The sequence below is a fragment of the Ruditapes philippinarum genome, unplaced genomic scaffold (assembly GCF_026571515.1).
Source record: "Ruditapes philippinarum isolate M1 unplaced genomic scaffold, ASM2657151v2 ctg75_1_1_1_1, whole genome shotgun sequence".
In the NCBI taxonomy this organism is placed as follows: Eukaryota; Metazoa; Mollusca; class Bivalvia; order Venerida; family Veneridae; genus Ruditapes; species Ruditapes philippinarum.
This window is the reverse complement of record NW_026859947.1, coordinates 163,552-176,833: the sequence shown is the minus strand read 5'-3', so window position 1 is coordinate 176,833 and position 13,282 is coordinate 163,552. Positions and strand designations below refer to the sequence as shown.

Sequence of the window (13,282 nt, the reverse complement as noted above, 5' to 3'; positions counted from 1 at the left end):
GCAAATCTTGAATTAGATTCTTAGATATCATAGAATATTATATAATATTGATAAATGGATCTTCAAATTTCGTACCTATAAGCAGGGGTTTTCAATATAAATTTTCTTACCCAAAACTTAGAGTAGTCTTATTGCTTTAATAAACATTTTACACCTATCAAGTCAGTCGAACAGTTTCATATTAAAGTAGTCTGAATAAATTATAATAAAATTAATGAGGACATTTTCAGTATAAACACAGCCGCACCTCTGTATACTATTTACGTTTAACTCAACGTCTATGTAAAATCAACACATAAAAAATAAATCACCAACAGATAAACCTGTCTAAATTAAGATGTTTTTAGTATCTTCTGATATGACATAATTATGCATTTCCTGTCAATCAAAACAACGTCTGCATGATAGCGCGTGGTGAAGAGTACCCATTTCCTGTGCTACACGATAAAACTAGTATTAAAGCACACATCGACACAAATTTATCGTGCATTACAAACATTTATCGTGGCATCGCCTAGCTCGAGGCATTTTGGACTGTTTCCAAACTTTAAAGCATGACTAATATACCATTCGTTTCTTTTTGACAGGTCACGTGAACATTCAGTATAAATACAACGTTTCGCGGGCTAAAGTGTTTAGTAGTGAAATAGGCGAGCAGTGTATTGGATTTATAAATAAGATACGCTACGAGAATGCTCGCGTAGTGGATGTAAAGCTGATGTTAAAACATAAACTACCATAAAGTAAACGTAGCTATCAGCTTAGCTTTTTGTGCATGGAAAGAAATATTGGATTTATACGCTATGAGAATGCTCGCGTAGTGGATGAAAACATAAACGTAGAGAATTGTTAAAGCTATCAGCTTAGCTTTTTGTGTACAGTGTTAGTACATGGAAAGGATCGACTTGTTTAAAACAGCAAGTTCATCGCTATTTAATGTTTACAAATTTCCGAAGGAAAACAACAATGTAAGTATATATAAAAAGTTCATAACATTTAACAGTATTAGATATTTTTAATATACGGAATAAATGTGTTTTCATTGTAAGCTGTTTTAACTGTCAGTTTACTTGTAGGGATTACGTTTAAGAAGAATAAGAGTGACTGCCCCCACCATTTATAAATAAGGATATAGAAGTGGGGATAACTTAAAAAACTCGTTTATTTCTTTTTTCGTTTTATTTTTTTGTTTTTGTTTAATAAGGCAGCATTTATAATAAACATAAATTATATCTCTGGGAATTTTATTTTGATTTTAAAACCTTAATAAAATCATATATATAAGATTGAAACTGATTGTATGAAGAAGAAAAATATATAGACAGTATAAGAAAATATTACTACTTAATTATCTGGTCATACCAGATTACTCATATAAAGCCAGGGATACATACTCAAGTACAAATATATGAAGCGTAAACCCTGTATAGCGTGGTAATTTGATAACTTTCACCTCAATATATTTACTCTATATTATGAGTTAACTCTAATAAACCACATTGAAATACAGACAAACATCTTGGTTCCCAGCCAGAAAAGTTATCAATAAGCAACATGCTGTTTTTATTCACCAGCATACACTATGCGATAAGCGTAAATACTGCTAAAGATTTGAAAAAGATTTATAGCAGTTTGCACCTTATCTGCAGAATATCTTCCTTTTATAAATACTTGTATCCCAGTCTCTTATGCTAACGTGAGCGTATAGAGTTCATTGACATGAAACCCAAAGGGTATCTGGCCTTTTCACATTTTGTATTTAAACAGCTAAACATACCACAAGTACATTATTTAATATATCTTAAAGGAATTTTGAACAGTTTCCGAACTTGACATTTCATTACAATGTTTTACTTTCCTTTTTATTCAAAATGTTTCAATTATGTAACTTGTTGTCTTTCTTTATTTTTTTTTCTTTTATTTTTTTTATCATTATATATTAATCAAAATCTCCACCAATTTCCAAAAGTAAGCATAGATATAAATATTGTATACTTAAAAAGGTTATAAATCGATGTATATTGTCAAGGGTCATTGACAGACCTAAATAAATCATTATTTTTCCATAGTTATACATTGTAAATGATATTAGTCGTTTGATGAATAAACTTTAAGAAAAGTTATCGTGGCGTAAAATTATATTATCAGAATTTCTGCGAATCATGAAACATCTCATCTGGACATCATTTTTAAAAAAAAAAATTGCAGGTTTGAAAATGCAGGATTTTATGGCCACTTTATGCCAAAGAGGTCAAATTGGCAGAATTCAAACTGGTATAATTTGCTTGTTATAGATAGGGTGTTAGCTGCTTATATTTTATCATGAATATCTGTGGATATTCGATTTTGGAATGGGATTTTCGTGCATGTATTTCTTGGAAACGCAGTCTCCCCCTTCTGTCATCCTTGTAATTTTGTTTTACTTAACTTTTGTATTGATATAAGTGCATGTATACGGTCGCAGGTGTTTCCCTGAAGAACAAAAAGCAATTTTCGGAACAGTATTTTTTTAAAATAAATGAATACATAATATATTATTTTTTCGAATATATTCAAAAAAGAATTTATTCAGTTTAAACCTGTCTAAGTTATTGCCTTTAATATCATATTCTTTCATTTAAAATTCTTTTTCTCTTGTAGTAGTAGTTTTAACAGATATATTTTTATAATATTAAATTCAGAAATAAATGAAATGCTCAAAAGTATTTCTCATATAATTTTTACAAGATGTCATGTGCATCATACTGTTACCTGTTTAATTTCTTTAAATAGGACCTGTCCCACCCTTTTACTTACAACTTAAGCTTTTATGAAAACGATTTCAAAATAGATTTCTAGTACCATAATTTATATGAAAAAAATGTATGAAAATATATAGAAATAAATAAAAATGTGATTAGTTTTCAAGAGGGCTGGAAAAAAGTTTTATAGTACTGAATTACTAAGTTGATCTTGATGGCACATCGGTAGAAATGTTATGTATATTACCTTAATAATTCCGAGCACAGCTTACATTGTAAACTAGTGGTTGACCGATCTACTCGTACTAAGAAAAAAGTTTTTTAAACGCCCAATCGGTTGATTATAGCAGTAATTAATCAACACATTTGTTTAATTTTTTCATAGAATAAGCAATAAATAAAATATTATTGTACTGACAGGTCGAGAGGAGGACATAATGGTTTCAAAAGATGGCCAGCGGATGGAAAACAGTATAGAGGATTTAATGAGAGGGATCGTTTTGAAAGAGATAATATGTTTCATAAACAGCAGCCATCTAGATTCCAATCAGGCTACCATCCCCAGGATCGTCGGTATAATACTGACCAGAATGCAAGATATGCGCAGTTCCAGCATGTACAGCATCGACAACACCCGCCTTCACAGGCTTGGAACTATGACTCATCTTACGATTCGAGACAAAAGTCATACCATGATAATAAAGAAAATAAGAATAATCCAAATTATCAAAGGTATACGCCACCGAGAAAAGAAGATAATCATGATCGTTTGCGGGATAAACGCAAGAGGTCTCACTCACCGCAAAGGCGTCGACGTGGTTCCCGGTCAAGAAGTTCAGAAAGTACTCATTCTAGAAAAAAACGAAGGATAAAAGAGAAAAGAAGACATTCGAAGTCACCTGCAAACAAAAGTGATTTTTTAAATAAAGGAAATTCATTTCAAAGGGAGAACAGAAGACAGAATGAAGATCAACCAGATGAAAGATATTATAATAGAGATCATAGAAACAGTAGAACACCAGTGGTGACAAAATTTCACAGAAACAGTCGGGCACCAGTGCCATGGACAAAATATCACAAGAAGAAAAAATTCTTTCCCAGTTATTTCATAAACAAAAATCGGTATACATGGAGAAAACCCACTGGTAAAAAACATGAAAATAGCAATGGAGTAAGTTTGGGGAAAAAACTTACAATACCACCAATATCAAATGATGAATTTAGCCAGCGGAGGGAGGAGGCTGAGAGTGAAGGCGACAATGAAGAAGGCTGTTTGACAGATGACTTGGAAGAAGGTGAAATTGATACTGGCAATGATAGTTTAAACGAAAGGGCAAGGAGAACAAAAAAGCAAAAACGGAGACAATCAGAAGAAAGTAAAATAAAGCAAGAAAGAGAAAGCAAAGGTAATTACACAGACGTTAAAGATGTTGTTGCATCCAACACTTGTCTCGAAGAGCTTAAGCAAGAACGTTTAAAAAAATTCCCAGTGGAGGATCTGAAAGCAGAAAAGAATGAACGACATTCTTATGTTCAAGACACATGCAAATTCTTCAATAGAGTAACCTCTGATAAAACGCTGAGCACAGGTGACAATAAAGATGTTGACTGTTTAAAAAAGGAAACAAACTTGGTAAGATTTGAAAACAATACACGTAAAGAAAATGATTCCAACCTCCCTGAAACTAATCCAGAAAAAAACAATACACTAAATTTAAGCAATGAAAAAACAAACGACCTCAAAGGTACAACAAATGCTAAAACCGATACTGAAGTATACGAAGATGTTACAGTACCATGTAAAATTAAATCAATTAAGCAAGGAAAAAGAGAATCGGTTGATAAGCTTGGAGAAACATTACGACTTACAAAAAGCAGTTTCATTTGTGAAAACAACATGATACAAAAAATTGTGTCATTGGCAAGCAAGTCATTAGTTGATAATAATTCTGATATTGAAAGTGAAATGGACGGCAAAGATTCAAAAAATGTTATCTTGCCAAAAAATAAAGGCCAAGTAACGGACGTAAGCAAAGAAGTAATGGAAAGTGGGGAAGGTGAATGTGACAAAATGTCAAGTGTTGAAGTTTGCAAAGATATGACAAAGCCTAATGCAATGAAATCAAGTGAAACCATTGAAATTCCTAAAAGGACTGGAAAAGATAATACAAATTTTGAACAAAACAAAATAAACAGACATATCAATGAAGTTCAAGTGAATGATTACTTAGATATAAAAAATGACGAGTCGCCTAACTCTTCACATAATGTACACGATGACAATCCTAGCGAAAAAGTTGAAAACAAAGTAAATGTGAAAGGAGGGACGTTGGAAAAGGTGATACTGACAAATAAGAATGAAACGTTTGTCAAAGATCAGAATTACATTGAACCGAAGACATTTTCTTCATCATGCGGAAATCAAAACTTATTTCCAATTAAAACCAATGGCAGTGAATTAAAAAGAAAGAAAACAGGTCAAGAAAAAAGTGAACCAGAATCTCGCGACAATGCAGTTGTTGAACGTCCGATTACCCCTCCTCCTTATACATCTCAATCAAGCAAACAAAACAAAAGGTATTATTTTGAAAATGGTCCTTCATTTGCCCGGTTCGGAGAACACCAGAATCAACCTGATCAATCTGATGCAATAGGAACACAATATAAAACAAAAAATTATGCAGAATCAAACAATCTAAGACATTCAGTAACGATTTCATCGTCTGAAGATGACAAAGAAACATTTTCGTCTTCTTCTAGAAATTTAGACAATGCAAAGAAAAATGAAAAGCTTGCATTCAAGCAAAGTACTTCTGTTAATAACAAAAATGGCTGCCCGACTGTGAATAAAAGTGGCTGCCATGACAGACAAAAGCTTTCACTTAAAAACAAGTCAAAGCACACAACATACATTGAATCAAGTAAGAACAATTCAAGAAAGCGCCATGGAGGTGTTCACTCAGCAACAGCAATTTTAAGTGGTAAGTATAATCCCAATTTTTAAGTAAAAATATTATAATAAAAAAATCTTAAATCGAATGCTAAAAATAGTTAGTTTCTCATATTCTAATTCGTATCTTAAGTTTTTTACTTAACATTGAAAAACTATCACTATGATACTTAAAAATAGTGTCTTAAATGTAAGAAACACATCTTTATGGCTAAAATGAAAAATAATTACACAAACGTATGTCATCTTTATTACTTGCGATCATGTTTTAAGCTGAATGCCTGGTTCTCTCAATTACTTTACAAAATTTATTCATATAACTGCTTTTTTACAGGAAGGAAAAACCAGCCAAGTGACGGTGTATTTTATCCACTTGGAAAACACATTGAAGACAAGCACAAAGTCATTAAAACTGTTCCAGCTGAACAGCAAACTGAATGTCCTAAAATACAAAATGAACAAAATCCAAAAGAAGGAAACGTAGAAGTAATTTGCGCTCAAGAAGGTGATAGTGTTCATCGTAGAAATTCAAAAGTTGAAGATTCAGAGAAAGAAGAGAGTGTTCCAAGGGTGAAGGAAAGTCTATTTAACAAAAACAAAAGAAGGATTTCACACTTTAATAGTAATAGTATTGAGTCTAATGCAAAAAAACCTAAAGTATTTCCAAGTGACACAAAAGCCAAGTCCAGCATATACAATGGTCCAGCATGTAAGTCTCCTATTGGTAATATTTTTGAAAAAATGGAAGACAAATTTCTCGTCAGCTCGAATGATAAAACTGGAACTAATCGCACGTTAGATAGGAAAATTTCTCTGGTCAGCGACAGAGATGCAAAAAAGAAAATGAGTAAAGAAAACGTTGAAAAATGTTTTAAACTTAAAACTAAAGGTGGCTTAAATGTACAAGAAATTGAGAAATCGAAACTGTTCTTTGTGAAAGAAAATGCAATGGAAACTGCCGAAACTAAATCTGTGAATGGTAAGAAAAATATAGCTATTGAAACCAACGAAACAAACAACAATATCCTTAACACTGTAACTGAGATAAAAATGTTGTCAAAAGACAACAATAGAACATGTTTGAATGTAAAAGAAGATGATAATGATAAAAAGATTGACAAGAAGAATGATGAAATGAATCTAAGTAATCCAAGTGAGAACACTGTTGAAATGAAAACAGTTCAGTGTACAGTCGAAGAAAATTCAACCGAACACAATGACAAAGAAAATCAAAATGCTTCTGGCATAAAACAAAATCATAAAGGATTACAAAATCATTCACAGAATTGGAACAAAGAACCAGACATTTGGATCAATGACACTTTGATAGGAAGAGAAGATTCGGACACATGTGAAACTCGGAAGAATTATCACGATGAAAGTGAAGGTATACAGAAAGAACAACGGAAGCCACTTGGTGAAAATGAAAAACATCCTAAATGTACAGCAAATGGATTGTTTTTAAATGAAAAAGCAGTCGAAAATGTATCAGAATCTGAAGATGACATGGATGACATTGAACCAATCGAAATGATTGGGTCAGTGTTCATGAATGATTTCAACATTGATGATGGTGATACTGAAAATAGTTTAACAAGTAAAAGAAGTATCGAAATTAATGAAAATGATTTGAAAGTCGACTATTGTGATGACAGCATAGTATTTCGAAGAACAAATTCAGATGGTGAATCAGAGATTATTGGCAACATTGACGAGGGGAAAGAAAATGAAACTAAAAATGAATCAGAAGGGTACAGTCAAGTTTCTCATTTAAATTCCCCAACGTCTAAAGAAAGCCTTTCTAAAAGTGATTCTAAGGGTGATATGTTAAGTTTCTCAAACACAGATATAGAAAAAAATGATGAAACCGGAAAAGAAGCTGGCTCCAATAGGTCTCCGACTAGATGTTTTAGAAAAACAGAGCGAAAGAGGTTTTCAGCTCAGCTTGAAACAATTGGAAAGAAGTTTGATGAGGAGAAAGCTGATGAAAATAAGGAAACTCAATTAAAAATTAACTCAAACTCGCTCAAAGAAATTATATCAGATAATGAAAAGACACAGAACGAAACCGAAAAGATACATTGCACAAAATCTACTGAATGGTTAAAGTTAGCTAAAACCAACATGCAAAATTTAGTCAAAGGGAAACCCAAAACACAGAAACAAACAGACACTTCTACTCAAGACGAAAATGATACATATGAAGAGGATTTACCGAGTGCCAAGAGAATCTTGCAATGGGTAAGTTTGATGTATATAACCATATGTTCGACATAACCTTGACCATGAAATAATTTCAATTTTATATCAGTGTATTTTTTGAATCTGTTTATAATCATTATATATGGTAATTATATGTACAGGGCTTTGACAAACTTTTTCTGGCATATTATGAAGCTCATGGAATGGAAAGCTGAAATTCTTAATATTCCTTATTGACTAAACTAATCTATGAATTAAACGAGAGTCCATGTTTTTATTGAGGTCTTTATCTTAAGTGGTCTATATATTCAGTTTTATTTGAATTTGCATATCAATAAGGAGATTGATACAGTGAAATTATTATTCAGGTATGTTTTATTTAAATATTAACGATTGACGTCTTTGTATGTCTTATTATCTATTTTTACTCTGTTTTCTAGGATGCCCAACAGCCAATTATGGAGAGTGTTAAAAGAAGTCAGTTTTACTTGTCTGCAACAATAACTACCTCATCTCAAAGCTTGTCAACGTCATCCCAGTCCGATAGCGGAAGGACTTTAAAAGCATCAAAATCTAAAGTTATATATAAAAGTCCTGATGGAACATCAAATCATGAGAGTCAATTAACTGCAAATTGCACTATCAAAGGAATACATATGTCTATCTCATCTTCAAATTGTGCTGAAGAAACTTACGAAACTAGTGCTTCTGTTCATAATCAAGCTGTCCAAAACTTAGAAACGTTGACGTCTTTGTCTAGTAATTTAGATACACATCAAAGTGTCACAAGGAAGGCGTCAAATATAAATTCTAAACAAAATGATGTTATAGCACAGAATCATTCTGTCATGAGAAGCCAAACTGGACAGTTTAGCCAACACAATCTGAAAGAAACAACAAATGAACGAGCACAAAAGCCAAACATGCCAGACAAACACTTGGACATAAATATTACAGCAAAAGAAGTTGTGTCAAACAATCCGTTGATAGATCAGCCATGCTTCGAAAATGGTTATCGTGATATCTCGGCACCAAGTAGTCAGAGCAAAAATGGTGCAGCTCTGTCACCTATTATTGCAAACGTGCCTATGTACAGTCAACTGACAGCACCATTGATGGATCGGAATACTCGTGTAGAAATAAATCAAGCTCCATTTAATTTGATGTGTCAAACTAATCCTGATGCCACGAACAACAATTTCATGACAAAACCACCAGTTATGAGTAGCAATCTACCGATAACTAATCATAACGCGGTGACACCAGAAAACTTTACATTGGCGTATGCACAAGTTGAAATGCCTGGAGTGCGGGAACCAGTTGGGCCGAATACCAGTCCGCAAACAACAAAACCAGTTTCAAGACCGGATGCAAAACATCCAGGTACTGATGTCCAAGATTTACAGACACAACTTCTCCGTGAAGTTTCAAAAGAAGAAAGACGATGCCAATTGTATAGAGAACTCTGTGACCTAGACAACATCAACACTGGTGATTGTAAGTATAATACAAAGCCTTTTTACATATTATTCCATTATAAAACCTGATGTTATGAATTTAATAAATTTGCAAGCAGTATATGGAGGTATATGTATTTAATACATTTATTTCATTTTAAAATTTGTTTGATCTTCTACATGCAAACAGTCAATGACTGAGCATTTATAGATTAACATTCATTTCATTCTAAATAATCGGTTCATTATTTAAACAATTAAAAGAAAAGAAATGAATGCTTACATTATTTTTATTGGCATCTTATATTTTTACAGTTGGACTGGACTTATTGCTTTTGTCAAAGAAAAGCGAATTAAGAGGATTAGCGTACGTTAATAAAGGTTTGCTATTTTTTTTTATTTACAAAACAAATATTTACGGTACAATAAGTAATTTATTTTAATTTCGATAACTTTATGGAATCGCGATATTATTAATGATAACATTTATTTAAATAAGTTGTTTTCAATGAATTAATTCGATTTGTTTTACCAATTATGTACATGTATGCGGTTAACGTTTACATCTTTATGCATTTTAGAATATTTACGTATGAGAACAGAACGATACGCGAACAACTTTCAACAACAACAAAATCAACAACAACAACAGTCATTTCAGTCAAGTAGTGGACATAGAAATACAGAAGGTTGGTTTCCTAATTAAGTTTATAATGAATGTTTGTAAGAGACACAATACTAAGTGTCGGAAATAATCTTATAAGTCAATGAATGAAAGAATATGAAAAGGTTACGAAAACTCCATACTGAACATACATGATCATCCTGACATAGAGTCTAGTGATTATAAGCTAGTTTAATGACTTAAGTAAGGATACAGTTTAATTGACTCTTACACATTATTTGTAAGATTTCAGCTTTTAAAGAGTTAACGTTATTGAAGGTATTTTAATTGGAACAGGAGAGTTAAATTGTAAAATAAAGATAACACCTTGTTGTATTTGAAGTACACGGAAGCTGTGTGGCATAATGGGTTTTGACCATGTGCTCAACTTTTTTGTGATGCTTCAAAAAAATATTCCGCTTTCATCATTCAAAATATATCTCAGTTATAAAGGATATCGTTTCAGAGAGAATTCATTACTTGGGTAACCTTAAACGAAGTCAAAAGTAGACATACAACAGAAGTGTTATGTAGTCTGTAAAGAGTTCAAACCATTACGTCATCAAAGCTGTTTTAGCTTTCTGCACAACAACAAACAACAACAACAACAAAGCAAGGACGACCATCGATAGCGTCAAAGGTTCAAGAATGAAAATATTTATAAACAACATCAAAGCTAGAAACAGAGCTAGACTGCTCTTCAACGCATCAAAGCTAAAACATTTAGCAATTACATCAACGCTTACTGACAACGTCAAAGCTAAAATGTTTTATTTACAACATCAAACCTAGACTGTGTATCATCAAAACAAAGCTAAAACGTTCATCAACAACATCAAAACCAGACTATAACTGATTTCAACAACATAGAAGGTGAAAACTTCATGAAGCCAGACACCAAAGCTAGAAACTTAAGCTTATCCCAACATTTTAGCCAGAAGGTTTATCAACAATATAAAGCTATTACCAACAGAAAAGCTAGAACCTTATCAAAAACATCTAAAGTTACAAAAGGATATGGTCGGCAAAGATTATCTTCAGAGATGAAATATTAAAAAAAAAAGACGTGAAAGATTTGATATACATGTATACTAGCTTATGTAATGGAAGAAAAACAACCCTGGTATATTGAGACCACATGTACATTTGTCTTTATATATGGTGAAGGTGTAATTATTAGGGTATATTGAGACCATTTATGTACATTTTTCTTTAAATATTGTTTTGTAAAGTGGTGACGGTGTATTTATTGTTCAGTGTTCAACGTATCTCTTTATAACGTTTATACCTGGTGTTTTAATTAGTACTTATAATCAAAACAAAGCAGAAAGTTTCAGTGTACTTCTAAACCAATAATGGTAAAGCTGTTCCGTTTTAAATGAAAGACATAGTCAAAATATTGTGTTCACTGTATACATTACATTTCTTAAATATGTTTATAAGATTATTATATATAGGTTTGGGTTTTGTTTTGTTTTTAAATAAAAGATATTTGTCTTTTTCGAAATACCGCTAGTCCGAATGTTTTTTTATGAAGACAGAATTGTATTATTTCATACAAAATAGTTTTACTTTTAATAAATACATAGGTATCGGTTTATTTACCTTGATAATTACCTTTATTATTTGTTGAATCATTTACTATGATATTTTTTAACCTCTTCAAGTTCTACAGTTTTACATATGTAAATACATGTACATTGTACTTAAAACATGAAAGCATTGTAAGATAAACCTGCAGCACGTTTTATCGTAAGCAATTGCATCAATTATATCGGATTTATTGGATGATTTTAAGTCAAACTGTTTATTATTAAGTAATCAATATCATGAACATTTTTAAAAGGCAGCTATATATTTGTTAAATAAGACACATTGACCTCATAATTATGCACTGCTGATATTTTTACCCAGCGTGTTTAAGCCAGATGTAAATCATCAAATTGTTGTTATCGTGAGGCACATCCTTACAGCTTCTATGATATCATAAACATCAATGTAGTTTTTATGTAGCCTAGATTTGTGACGGGTTTTATGCTAGCTAGTTTGTATTGCATTATAAGGGTTTTAAAATTGAGTACAATAATATTACACCAGTCATTATTTAGACGTTGTCCTAAGTTTTCATCTTATGAGGTTGTTTATAGATTCACATTGTGCTGGTAAAATGTGAATGTACGGTAAAGAAAATAGAATTAATAGCTTACATTCCGCATGTGCAACAAATTTAAGTTTAATTGTTTCCTTTTTCTCACAGGTCAACATCTAATTCGGTATCGTAGAAATGTTTCTATACAGAAATGTTTCTATACGAGTTCTAACCTATACATAGACAGTAGATTTGCCGGAATATATTTGTTAAAATCAATTTTTATTATCCATATTTTTGCATCTTAGTGATTAGAACGTTAGAATTTATATTAAATATACTACATGTTTTCTGCGTTTGTCTTTCTTTACTCCCCAGTATGTCAATCTATGGAAGTCGTTACGAACGATATTTTTCAATATTATCGCTTCACGGCACCTGCACAATTAAAAATATCATTATTTATCCATCACTATGAAAATAACATTATAAATGGATATCATTGTGCCAAATTATCACATTAATATGCTTTTATGTTTGGGGTTATTATCCGAGCATGATCTTAATCAGTTTCTACCAGCTGAAAATTTATAGTACCATCGAAGAAAAAAATATCAGAGAAGAAGAAACCATGATTGCTTATTTCCAAGACTTGGGATTTTTGCATATAAATTTTGTTTAAACCGCGAGGATATTTAAAGACGTCGTTAATGGACTAAATTGTTTAACTGGCACGATTTTTTTTTTTTGCTTTTTACCTTACATTTGTAAAGAAAGCGGTCGCAATGTAGGCGCACGCTATTTAGAGAACGTAATCTTTAGAGAGTCGAGGATATGTCAAATTTCATTACCCCATTTACTGAATGTTAAAATACATCTCGTAACTAGATACCTTTACTATCTCAAGTTAGGTCTCTCGCCCAATAGTTATCCTAGTTATCGCAGTCATATCCTAAACTCTTTTATCATGTTGAAATAACCGTCCTTATTCTTTTTATATGTGACATAGACCGTAAATGTGACATATGAATGAAAGATGCAATTATTAATGTCGGTTAACAGGTGGAACTAATTGACCATTAATTTATCAAAAGTCACATAAAGATGAAGCATTACGCGAATATACAAACTGTTAATGACTGTTGTCTTCCTTATGATGAATGACAGCGCAAGCTAGAC

At 31.9% G+C, this 13,282-nt stretch overlaps 1 protein-coding gene across 2 annotated transcripts; it reads left to right on the top strand.

Annotated features, from left to right (window-relative positions):
• The first annotated feature begins 473 nt into the window (after positions 1-473).
• LOC132758372 (uncharacterized protein MAL13P1.304-like) lies at positions 474-12,452 on the top strand. 2 transcript variants are annotated; one of them, XM_060749997.1, is made up of 7 exons: positions 474-968; positions 3,162-5,722; positions 6,026-7,932; positions 8,334-9,390; positions 9,666-9,731; positions 9,932-10,039; positions 10,481-12,452. In XM_060749997.1, exons 1-7 carry the CDS (start codon positions 937-939, stop codon positions 10,522-10,524), a joined length of 5,775 nt encoding a protein of 1,924 aa, XP_060605980.1. In that variant the 5' UTR covers positions 474-936; the 3' UTR covers positions 10,525-12,452. The 2 variants fall into 2 exon arrangements, with proteins under 2 accessions (XP_060605980.1, XP_060605979.1); XM_060749996.1 differs by lacking the exon at positions 474-968 and adding an exon at positions 2,216-2,274.
• The last annotated feature ends 830 nt before the right edge of the window (positions 12,453-13,282 follow it).

Excerpts from the sequence above, each read along its gene's own strand:
- LOC132758372 (XM_060749996.1), top strand. The coding sequence starts at position 2,240 with ATGCCAAAGAGGTCAAATTGGCAGAATTCAAACTG. Across the intron at positions 2,275-3,161 it reads AATTGGCAGAATTCAAACTG|GTCGAGAGGAGGACATAATG; the intron begins GTATAATTTGCT and ends TTGTACTGACAG. Across the intron at positions 10,040-10,480 it reads TGGACATAGAAATACAGAAG|AGAGAATTCATTACTTGGGT; the intron begins GTTGGTTTCCTA and ends ATATCGTTTCAG.